Source organism: Cynoglossus semilaevis, chromosome Z (assembly GCF_000523025.1).
Source record: "Cynoglossus semilaevis isolate Cse_v1.0 chromosome Z, Cse_v1.0, whole genome shotgun sequence".
NCBI classification, from domain to species: domain Eukaryota; kingdom Metazoa; phylum Chordata; class Actinopteri; order Pleuronectiformes; family Cynoglossidae; genus Cynoglossus; species Cynoglossus semilaevis.
In genome coordinates, this window is record NC_024328.1 from 1,731,648 (window position 1) to 1,744,797 (window position 13,150).

Consider the following 13,150-nt stretch of genomic DNA (forward strand, 5'->3'; position numbering starts at 1 on the left):
AATATAAGTTAAGATGTTTATTAACATTTAATCATTTTAATAGTTATGCTCAATTAAAAGTCTTAACTGGAGTTCATGGGCGTGGGTTTTCATCAGGTATTTGCTGCCTCTCTGTATACTGTAAACCCCGCAAACTGTTGGAGATTTCAAGTTGTTTGTGGTTTTTCTATTTTGTATAGTTGACCTTGGGAATCTGTGATATCTTTTTATAAGACCTTTTAAGGCGGTGCATTCTCTAGGACAAAGGTCCTGTTGTGACTGCTTTATAGTGGTCCTTGTACCAGTAGTAGGATAGTCTGTTGTAGACTAAGGTTAAGGCTGGTACTCAATTGTGGAACTGTTTTTATTTATATTATAGTTTTTTAAAAGGCCGTTTATACAGTATATAATTATTTAAAATCTCCTGCTTTAGGCAGTCGGTTGGTAACTTGATCTATAAATGTCTTATGGTGTCTGACATTTGTTGCATCCTGAGGGAGGGATAATTCTCCTGAGTGAACAAGAATCTGTCTTGACATTAAGCCTTAAGGTGCGAGGTGTCAGTGTGAAACAGTGTGTTCACATGCAGGAAAAATGTCTTTAGAAACAAATGAGAAAGCGCATCGGTTTAAATAAGGCAACATGGTCCATTTACAAACTGTATAATGAGTTCTCAGGTAAAGAAAACAAAAGAAAAAATGCATCCAATTATGATTTCTGATTTTTGTTGTTGTTGTTGTTGTGAATTACTGATACAGATTTTTGCTGATTCACATTTTTTTCTAATGACAGTATATTCAAAGAGTGCTCTTTGGTACAAAAAAGTATAATTATTGATTATGAAAGATTACTCACAAACTTGTCTGTAGTTCTCTGCTGTCTGTACCATGTTTGTCAGGCTCACCTGGTCTCTGTGCTCAGCTGTTCATCAGACTCACTCATTACACCTAGTGCCCCAGGTTTTTAGTCCTTCTCTCTCACCTTATGGCTATCACACAAGAGTAGAATAAAGACATCCAAGATAACAAGGGATCATGGCATGAACTATTATGCTCCGCCAGGATGAGAAAAAAGGTCAATACCAGCGCTATAAGTAAGTTGTGTAAAGCATCAGCTCCTATTATGATTGCCACAACATAAAGAAAAAGAGAAAACAACAGTTGGCTGGCCTGATCAACTCTACCAATCCCTACGGGTCTTGTTGCTTGGATATATATATATATATATATATATATATATATAAAATGGTATAATAATAAACTAATAAATAATAATAATAATAATAATAATAATAATAATAATAATAAACCTTTAGACAATCTCTCTTATTTCCATCAGTCATTGTAAGACTGGTAACAATGCATCACTGGCTAATCATCTCTCTGTAAGACTGGAAAATATATTCCACACAGTAAAAGTCAACAGGGCTTTTATTTTTGAAACAAATGAAGCTGCTGTTTTTGAAGAAGCTGACAGTTTCTTTGTAAAGGGAGAAACTAGGGACGGTGCAGATCAACAGATTGAAAGCACAGAAATGTAACAGAGTTGGACCGGTTGCAGCAGGATTTTATTTTGACATTTGGAAAATGTCAGATTATACTTTAGGGTGTATGTAAAAGTCTACCGGTGTAGGTAGCAGGTGTAGCTCTGAGGCACTGTGGTCAAAAGAGTTTAGATGTCTGTGTATATATTCAGGATTTTTCTATATATAGTCAGACTTTCTGTATATATATGTTCAGACTTTTTGTATATATATTCAAAGATTAATTTCATGAACGGCATGCCATAATATATATATATATGTATATACATATACATATATATATACAGTACATAAGGGGTGTAACTGTATACACAATTTATGGTTCGGTACGTACCTTGGTATGGGGACCTTTTTTTCATTAATTATAAAAGTAAAAAATAGAACAAAACATAAAAAATGCATTAGGTGGGTTCTCATACCATTCATTCATTTTGTTCATAGAAAAACGCCAGGCTCCTCTACTATGGCATATGGGCTCATAGATGTAGATATGTAAATGCCAACCCCTTCGGGTTTTTTTTTTTTCGGTGGGAATAATTTGCAGCACACTCACACTGCAGTGACATATATATGCTCTTTTCCCCCAGCCACGACACTCACTCAGTTTACCTTAGAAAACATGCCCCAAATAGTACATGTAAAGAAATATAATGATCTTCTACTTCATTATCATTAAATTACATTTTACTTACTAAGTAAACATGACCTGCATATACAGGAATTAAAGAAAGACACAAGAATATCTTCCTCAGTAGGTGTTGAATTGACATGTTGTGTTTTTATTTAGCAGATAAATACAGATGGATCATGTCATGTTTTATTAATGTAATATTGAAATAATATAGTTTTCTAAACATAAAAATAATACAATACTTTAGGCATTATATGCACCAATTATAGTCATGGAGCCATGGGGAGGAGATGAGGAAAATCACAGCTTTACAAAGAAGCTTGAAGGTAATTGCACTGTGTAGGGATTTGGCATTTTTGACCAACTCCCTTACATACGTCACTAGTCCAGTAGTTCCTCTTGATGAATAAGATAGATGGATAGATGGATAGATGGATAGATGGATAGATAGATAGATAGATAGATAGATAGATAGATAGATAGATAGATAGATAGATAGATAGATAGATAGATGTATAGATAGATAGATAGATAGATAGATAGATAGATAGATAGATAGATAGATAGATAGATAGATAGATAGATAGATAGATGCAGGGTGTATATGTAGATAGATGGATGGTAGAAAGATTAATAGATAGATAGATAGATAGACAGATAGATAGATAGATAGATGTATAGATAGATAGATAGACAGATAGATAGATAGATAGATAAATAGATAGATAGATAGATAGATGTATAGATAGATAGATAGATAGACAGATAGATAGATAGATAAATAGATAGATAGATAGATAGGAATACATGACAAGTACTCTGTAGGTCTTATTTGAGGAGTCTGATGATGGCAGATTGTTAGTGAATTCTTTGAAAACTATAATGAAGCTCCATGTCACAGGCAGTGACATACAGTATGTGCAGGCTAATTATCCATCTGAGTCCATACCTCTCCTATAACAAACGTTCTTTCTTATTTTCTTTTCTTATTATATTTCACCTGGAGACCAGAGAACAACAGATTGTTCTGTCTGGATGTTATTCACAGTTGATGTTATTGTGAATGGGGTTAATGGTAAATCTTTTAAATGCAGCTGCTTGCTTCGGTTTATATGCGAAAACTCATTTCACATAGTTGAAAAGTCCTGCAACTGGACGTGAATTTTCTAAAAGAAGAAATTTCACCTCTGATCCAAGAGGCTTCTTCAGTTCTAACTGGTGGTGAGTAGAGCAAATATATACTCTAGTTACTTTTGGTCCACCCTGTTGGGTGGGGACCTGGGGTCAACTGTGAAAGTGTAAACAGTCGTTAAGAGTCTGATGGGTCGTTGTGGTCCTCATCAGAACGGTTTTGGTCACCTGCCTCTTTGTTATGTGAAAATGAGGTGAATCTCTTGTCCCTAAGAGTGCTTTGTATGTGGGTTGTGTTTGAGTCCACCTCCTCTGTTGAGTGATGGTTTTTCCAGGTTGACAAAAATGGCTTCTTTTACCCTTCTCTCAAACCATCTGTCTTCCATGGCCAAAATGTGTACGTTGTTGTCCTCAAAGGAGTGGGTTTTGTCCTTGAGGTGTATGTGAACAGCCTTGTGTAGCGGTTGTTTAGACTCCCCAATGTACAGGTCCATACACTCCTCACTGCAAATGGCATAAACCACATTGTCCAGCTTGTCCAAGAAACAAGTTAGAACTGAAGAAGCCTCTTGGATGAGAGGTGAAACATCTTCTTTTAGAAAATTCACATCCGGTTGCCTAACCGAACATTTCGACCTTGACCATTATCTGCATGACTGAAAATCTTCATAGACTAATTTTACATAATACAATGCTAATGTTCATCTTCCTTAAAGTTGTCCAACTTCAGCCGGGATTATTGATACTTCAACATATTTAAACTCTTACAAGACATGTCATTGTTCAAGTGTTCTGTCTGTCCGTGGCTCCAAAATGTTGGTGATGGTGTGAAAATAAATGGTGAAGGAATCTCCGTATCGTTCATGTATATAAACCTCTCTTGCCAAACGCAGTAAGGCACCATCATCCTATCTTCCCAAGACCTTGGGGTCTCTGACTTCCAAGAGCTTTACAAAAACATCAAGTCCAACACAAAAAAGGACATAAAGAAGAAATACACAGCTAATAAAATAATTTGGTTATTATTTCGGTTGAGGGGCCACCTACAGCCTGATTACATGTCAAGTGGGTTGGACAAAACATAATAACCTATAAATAACAGTATCCATGTTTTTGTCCTTTATTTTCATGCAAATAAGTTGAATATTCATATTTAATTAAATATAATTTGGCAAAACATTTTAATTTGACAAACACTTTATATTCGTGCACTTTCAACAATCATCAAGCAGGCCAGAATGAATGAATGCCCCAGTGGGCCTGTTTTGGACTGCAGGCCTTATATTTGACATCCCCTGACGTAGAGGGATCAGAAACCGAACAAACCCAACCCAAGCAGAGAACTTGAAGCACTACATGTTTAAGTTGAACATGGATATTCAGACACTACACAAAAAAAGAAAAAAAATCCAGCCTATCAAATTGTGCATTCATCAGTTTCAACCTAACTCTGTACAATCTTGTCCTGTGTGTTTCATAGCTCTGCTTCAGATCAACAATGGAGTTACTGGATGGAATGATGGGGCAGGAAATGGAGTTTGAGGGCTCTGCCACAGCTGCAGCACATAAAAAAAACATCAGCACTGACATTGTCACCAACGTCACCAACGTTACATTTTCTCCCTACTATCAGCACTCTCTGTACGTGGCCGCAAGTTACATCTTGGCTTATTTCTTCATCTTCCTGCTGTGTATGGTTGGGAACATCCTGGTTTGTTTGATTGTACTGGAAAACCATCGTATGCGCACAGTCACAAACCTCTTCATCCTAAACCTGGCCATTAGTGACCTCCTGGTGGGCATCTTCTGCATCCCTACCACACTGGTGGACAACCTCATCACAGGTGAGGCTGTGCTGTTGGTTGAATTTTTTTTTAACCCAGGAAGAGTCTGTTTGCCATCATTGTGCAGGTATGCTGAAAACTGGACCATGAAAGCTTATTTGAAGGTCTGATGTTTGCTCTTACCCTTATTGCTGCCCAAGAAAATGACTTAATAGTCATTTTCTTGCATTATCATCAATCTATCTACAAAAGTGAGTGCCTTAAAAAAAATGTTTTTCTTGTCTACAGGCTGGTCCTTTTCTAACACTGTCTGCAAGATGAGTGGATTTGTTCAAGGCGTGTCTGTGTCTGCCTCGGTCTTCACCTTGGTGGCCATTGCTGTGGAACGGTGAGTACACACAAGCCTTTAATATTTATTCACAGGCGTCAGAGAGCTGCTTTCCATATATGTCCGTGTACTCCAGGAGTACATGAACATCTGGGAGAAGCTGGGTGTTTACATTGACTGGATTTGTGAAAATACTAAATATGCGTTGAAGAGCCTTCAGTGAATCCCTACAAGAATACTGTTATTGTTCTGCTGGGTTTTACATGGTAGTCCTCTGAATTTACACACAAGATGTAGCAACATGAGTAAATAGACAGTGCCATAGTCTCGAAAAAACAAATGTAATTTCTTATAAAAAAATATTAATTAATAATAATAGTTAATTTTCTTAGATATATGTTATTATTTTGTAGAAAATATATGTTCCTTCTTTAAAAAAAAGAAAAGTTTATTTTCTAGTCCTAGACCTCATTTTTAAAGGTCTCTCATGTTTCTCAATCCCAGTGATTCCAAATCTCTGTGCCATGGTATTGTTAAGCCTGTCATTATAAAGTTTCACTTAATTTCATAAAAATATTCTTTTTTACTACTAATAATTTGTCTTTGTTCAATGTAGTGCAAAACTAACTCACTAGGTGGCTGCAGACAATTCTAAAAAAAAGGAAAAAGAGAGAGTCTCAAAGCTGTTGGAGAAGATCTTCGAGTGTATCTTCCTTCTATTCTTATGAGTAACGCAGTATTCTGTTCAATTAAACGGGCCTGTAGGTTTCCGATTAATTACGTAAATTAAAACTGGAAAATAATTTCATTACATTTACTTTCCAGGAGATTTTTGTTTAGTGATGTGCCATAACATACAGTATGTGACTTGGGAAACCTTACTCTATACTGTATGTGGAATTTCCTGTAGCCAACATCAGTATGTGTCAACACATTTAGCACTGAATATGAGTTGTAACCTCAGACAAACCTTTTTTCAGAAACAGAATATTTTGAATATTAGCTATAAAAGTTAAATATATAGCTATAAAAATTGGTTTAATGTTTTTTTTTTGTTTTTGTTTTTTTTGTTTTTTTGGTGTTTATACATCAGATTTCGCAGCATCATGTATCCTCTGCAACCCAAAGCAACTGTACTCGTGGCCAAACTAGCCATCTTCTTTATCTGGGTGTTAGCAGTAGCGATGATGTGTCCTGCTGTTATGGCTCTCACTGTGAAAAAATTTCCTTCCCATTACATTGTCTACGATGATGACTTCAACCACACGCTCCCTGTTTACATGTGCTACGAGAACTTTGACAAGCCCCAGATGAGAAAGATCTACACTGCAGTTCTGTTCGCTCACATCTACCTGGTGCCACTGACCCTCATCACTGTCATGTACGGATGCATTGGCATCAAACTGTGTACTTCTGTGGTGCCAAACAGAGAGCCGCAGTTGGATAACGCCACTGTGGCGGTGGGTAGAAGAGCCCCTCAGCCAATGATATCGCAGAAGAAGATCAAGGCCATAAAAATGCTCACTCTGGTGGCTCTGCTTTTCATGTTGTCCTGGTTGCCCCTCTGGACATTAATGATGATAACTGACTACGCAGGCTGGGACATGGACCAGCTTGATCTTCTGACCAGTTACATGTTTCCCTTTGCTCACTGGCTGGCTTTCTCCAACTCAAGCATCAACCCCATTATTTATGGCTACTACAATGAAAACTTCAGGCGAGGCTTCAAGGCAGTGTGCAAGTCCCAGCAATTGTGTTGCAGCTTAGGAGAGACAACTGTGCATCACCACCCTTTTGTTGTAAGGCTGACCAATCGTGTTCATAATGACAACGAGCTCAAAGACACGGCTAATAACAACAGAAGTGCACCAGTGGGCAACCCCATGGTCCTCACACAGAGATGTCCTTCAAACCAAGTCATGGAAATGGCATCATTGCCCAAGAATAGCTCTGCAGAATCAGAGAGGGTCGGCTCACTGGCTGTGTCGGTGCATCAGGCGTGGGAAAACTGAAACTCCACTTCTAGTTCAAGAGAATTTGGTAGAACCATAGTGTTGTACTTTATACCAGGTAATCTATAGTGCACTTAAATGAGATGTTTTTGCATAGACCATTTTCAGAACAAAAAGCCACATGCAACAATTTGACACTGTTTCACAGGGTGGGGTTGACATTTAGTTCGTACTAAAAGACAACAAGAGTTATTTTAGACAGAATCAAATGTAATAAATTTGATGGGCATACGGTGAAAGAGAGCTAACAGAAATGCTAATTTATTTTTTGTTGTTAAATATTCAAATAAAGAACAACAACATTCTACTGGTTGATCTCCTACCTAACCCAACCCACTTGTTCAGGTTTACTCTATTGAAAGTCTATAAGAAGTAATGCACACCCAAATGTAAACATGTTGTATTTCAAGCAAAAGAACAGTGTTTACAGTGGCAGAGTGATTAGTTGTTGTTTTTTTTTTCATTTGTTGTTTCTTTATTGTTTAATGTGATTCTCAACGTGATCATTCAACACCTGTGTTTGAGAAATGGCGATTAATGTCCGTGTGGATTTGATTCCCACAGGAACCACATGCTTGATTGTTAATCCTCCTTTGTAAGTCGCTTCGAATAAAAGCGTCTGCTAAATGCATACATGTAAATAAAACGGTGGCATCGAAACACGAGTATTGTGTAATTGGAACATTCCTTTTTAAGTATTTTGTTAACAGTCTTGTGTAATCAGTGTGTTGATGTTAAACATTGATTTTCTAAACTGAAAGCCTGCTGCTTGTTTGTGCGTGTGTTTTTTCTTATTTGAACCTACTGTACATAGAATATATGTTTGTACTTGAAGCAGTTTGGTAAAAGTCTTTGCTAATCCTGCTGTGGGCACTGATCTCTACAGAACCCACATACTCAGGTATGCTCCTACTGAATGAATCGTTAGTGATTTTTACTTCTATAACAGTGTGGACTATTATATGTATTTGCCTTGACTCCCTCTCTACTGTGGCGAGGCCAGGTTGTCAGGCTTGGTTCCCATTTTTCCATATCTATAAGTGTGGATCCTCTGGTTGTGACTTTTCTCTCATTTCCTTGCTGGAGCCTCCCACCATCTGCAGCCAAATCATGGGATTATAAATGTGCCTGGATGGGCAGTCATGTGTAAATGGCATTGTGAGTGAACTTGTTTCCAGTCATTAAAGATAACCAGTAGGCACCAAACGTAGCCTGTTTCTGTGAGCTTTTCAATGAGAAAAGAAGAAAAGAAAAGAAAATTATCAATTATCAATAAGCAACCCTTACAGCAGACATCATTCATGACACGTCTCCACCCACTGAACCACTTTCCAATTTATATTTCACATTTTGCACTGATCAAAGAAGAAAAAAAAACAGCTACAGAATTTTAGAAACCCCCCAAACCCCCCTCCCAAAAAACAAAAATCTTATTGTTCAGATGTTTAAAAGATTAAGAACTCTTTTACATTGGGACAGAAATGTCATTTAACAGGCACAGTGTAAAAACAATAATATCTCAGAGGAGGAAGAATCACATTATCAACAACAGAAGCCTTGATGATGTCACACACCAGCAGCAAATCCATGGCAACAATTCCATCAATGGACATCTTGTGCCTGCAGCACTGTCACATAATCTAAAGAAACATTTGTTCAATACATTGATATCTAGATATTTAAATCTTTATCAAACGTTACAGGGAAACAGTGTTAAAGGGTACCCAGTTCTAATTAGTGATGCACAAGTTTGACAGGCAGAAATACTAGCTGTTCTTGTATAGTTATGTAAATATAAACATATAACAGGATGAACAAAGAGTTAATATTAGGGCCAGACTGAGGATACAAAAAAAGTCCAGAAGATGGGCCACTCTAGGAAAAAAAATGTTTTCAAGAACAAAGTTATGTTAGTGAGAATGACGTTGTAAGTTTAAGAGATTAAAGTCATACGTTTAGGTAATGTACTGTATTTTGGGAGAAGTGAAAAGCACACAGTGTTAACCATAAACTCGTGATGTTACGAATTTGTTTCTTATAAGCTTACGTTTTTATTCTATTAATTTTAGATGTTTAGACGTTTTACTCAATAATAATTAATTGTGATTTACACTGATTTTATTTTGCCTTTCCTTGCTTTATTTTTGTCATTTTGAAATAAATAAAATGTACCGTGGTTTAATTTTTTTTTTTTCCGTTTGCACAGATGATACCACAGAAAGCACAACCAATGTATCAACCAGCTAAATATAAACAGAAGATTCCGTTTCCACAGGTGTATTTAAGTCTATTGTGAATATTTGTGTGTTCTATTGACATGACATTGACATGTCTCAAAGCTGGCAAAGTGTTGTACCTGGTGAACTTTTTACTGTGACCCGTTTGTGTATATATATACTGTTACTTCAGTGACGGATCAGTGCTAATGTCTCAGGAGAGAAAAGCTCACCTGTTTTGCTGTGCACTGCATCGATCGATGGATTAGCTCTATGTGTGACTGTTACTTTACTGTATTTGGTAGACTTTGACTCTATATTTGTCAATTAATTTAGTCTCAACATTGTTTTTTCTGTTGATTGACTTTACCTTGTAAAGTTCTTCTTAGTGTAGTCCGCAGAAAGTGAATAAGAAAATCAGGCTGTAGATCTCAACATTTTCATAAAACTACAATCACCAAAGCAGTCATTTGGTTCAATTCAACAAATTCTAATTTAATTATGTTTCTGCTGATCAAATTTTGAATTAAATTATATGACATTTGTTTACTATTTTCATTAATACTTTAGACATTTAAACAATAATTTTATGGCACGAGGATAAAAAATAATGGGATTGGTGCCTAGTGCAGTACCACCTAAGGCCAGTAGTGACAAATTGATTTGGTGATTTCCAAGACACCTGCTGTTTCTGACATCCCTCTTATTCCCTATTGCCTATATAAAGGATTATACAGAACGCGCTATATAGTGGACTCATGGGTTAGTATCAGTATCAGACACTACTTTGACGCGCTGTTAATAATTCAGGTGTAGACAAATGAAATTAAAAAAGCAGCCCTCTTTGTTGTACTGCATTTTGTAGCGACGCACATGGTGATTGTTGTTTCATCATCGTTCACGTTGATCATAAATGTCAATTAATTGTTTCTCTGTTTTTTTGGATTGGTGACACAACACAAATGTATGGTCTGCTTTGTTTTGTATGCCTTTTTGCTTTTACCTTGTATGTTGTTACCCAATAAACATGCAATTCTGAGGCCTGGCTATTTGTGTTCAGTGTGGCTCATGGACAAAGCTGCTGAAGAGAATGTAAGGAATTGGATTCTTGCTTAAAAGAACTCACATTCCTCAGGAAATCGCAAGCGGTGTAGATGCTGAACACATGCATATAGGCTCCTGTGTTTCAGGTTCGAGTCCCCCAGCTGCCAAGTTACCACGAGGTGCTCTGAGCATGGCACTGTCCCCACACACTGCTCCCTGGTCCTTAAAGCTGCACACTGTTCACTTTGGTGATGGGTTAAAAGCAGAGGTCACATTTGGTTGTGTGCAGTGGTGGAGAATATTTCTCCATGAAGGCTAACCGTTTAACCTAATTCTTCCAGTTGCACTCCATGTAACTATTTTTGGATTAAATGACCTGGAAGACTTAGAACCTACACAGACATTAAACCCATTATTCAGGATTATGCGTTCCTTAACGTTTAAAATAAAAAGATCCCCCTTGATGTAAACTTATAATTTTTATTTACTTGTTGATTTCCACAAAATAAAAGTATCAGATGAAACTGTTATAACGACAATGTCTTCTCTAAACGTGAGTAAAGTACCATTTTTTACAGCCTAAGAGTCTCGCACAACTCCAAAGAGATGGTTTCTAAAAAGAAAACTAAAAAAGAGTGGCCTTAATTCTTCAGGCTTTGGATAACACTATGGATGCATAATATGTTTTATCAATATTAAAAGCACCATTATTAATCACAATTGATCAATATGTTGGGCAAATTTTTATACCACTTCTAATTTTATCCAACAGTATGTGCACAGCTCAAAATGAGAAATAAAAAATAAAATAAATCGTAAATAATAGGATAAATTTACCCAGGATGAGTTTTCTTAACATTTTTAGCTAAATGGTGAAATATATACAGTATATATGTATATTTATATATATTTTTCTATGATGTACTTGGGGTTTCCCCTAAAGCAAGTTCCAGACACATGCCAAATCTCACACATACCTTCTCTAACAGAGGTCACTCTGCATAATATCAAAACGTATATAAAAAAATAACTAGAACTGTCTGATATATTTAATAAAAATGCTCCTTGAATAAACTGAAACAAATCTCTTTCCTGCATACAGTATACATAAACAGCAGAGAGGCACTGGATGTACAAATACAGTATATGAACCCAACATAGAATCTTATATTTCAATTTTGAACTTAATTGAAACATTGATTGTAAAATTTAGAATATAAGTGCACTGTAATATATATCACAGTCTTTTTTTTGGACTTTCAAACTGTGAAAACAAGGTTTCTATTGCTTTATGTTAAAGATGACACATTATAACCCTTTTTGTTATACCCTCAGGATTAAACATCACAGCAATTTTTAAATCCTGTCAAAACAGCCCTGGTCCAAATGCTCTGATTCAGTGTTTTTATTGTCAGATTCTCAAATTCCCTATGGTACCCGAACACTCTTTGTTGCAGACATGTTATACATGTTATTTTAACACTATTTCTATTGAAAATATTCAAAACATAATAACCTCCTCCGTGGGTTTAGTAATCTTGTAGATTTTTCAACCCCATTAACACAGTAATATGCACCTGTTACCTACTGCGCATATGGGGCATTGATGTGCGGTCAGGGAAGGCAGTGCCTCACCTGCCATCATGATAAAAAAGTACATAAAATAAATAAATATTTTCCACTGATCTGTGTTAAAGATGGATTTTTAGTATGATTAATTTTTGACAATTTATTAAATAAAAATCGCCAATTTTTAAAATTTTGCAATCAAATACAGGGCAGAACTCCCGGGTGAGGCAGTGGCGAGCTGTGCCTCACTTCTAATGGCGCGATCCAATAGGGTCACATGACGCGTGCCTGTTTCTGTTCCTCAACTGATCGTCAATATGAATTTTACAGAAATATTTGTTCTACAGCATGACTCTCTACACTCTGTGTATGTCTTTGTCTTTAATGTATGTGTGAGAGAGTTGCTCCTGCTGATCGTACAAGAAAGTGCAGAGAAAGGTCAGGAGGGGAGGCAGGCAGTACTCTGCCTCACCTCAAGGGGTCGTACGTGAACTGACAGATGCTCTCCAACTGACTTCAACAGACAACTGAAAGTCTGCGCCAAGCTAGAGCCAGTAATAGGTCAAGAACAGAGTTTTTTACGCTCTGCCTGATCCGACTGACTGTGGATTGTATTTCAAGACTAAAACATTTCTCAAAACTGGACTTCCGGTGCAAACAGAAGGTGATAAGTGATGGAAGACCAACTTCGTCTTCTACTTCTTTTCTTTTCGGCTTGTCCGAAGTGATGGGTAAGCGATGAAAGACCAACGCCGAAGCTAAAAGGTTTGCTTCAAACTAGGGATGTTAGAATAAATCTAACATCTTCCTCTTTGTCTCCTACCTGGTAGCTCCATCTCTAACATTCTTCTACCAATGTATCCACTGTCCCTCCTCTGCACATGTCCAAACCATCTCAATCTGGCTTCTCTAG

General features: G+C 36.8%; 1 protein-coding gene across 1 annotated transcript; it reads left to right on the forward strand.

The window, feature by feature from the left end:
- The first annotated feature begins 4,454 nt into the window (after nucleotides 1-4,454).
- npffr1l2 (neuropeptide FF receptor 1 like 2) lies at nucleotides 4,455-8,163 on the forward strand. Its single transcript, XM_008335764.3, has 3 exons — nucleotides 4,455-5,128; nucleotides 5,357-5,456; nucleotides 6,490-8,163. Exons 1-3 carry the CDS (start codon nucleotides 4,783-4,785, stop codon nucleotides 7,406-7,408), a joined length of 1,365 nt encoding a protein of 454 aa, XP_008333986.1. The 5' UTR covers nucleotides 4,455-4,782; the 3' UTR covers nucleotides 7,409-8,163.
- The last annotated feature ends 4,987 nt before the right edge of the window (nucleotides 8,164-13,150 follow it).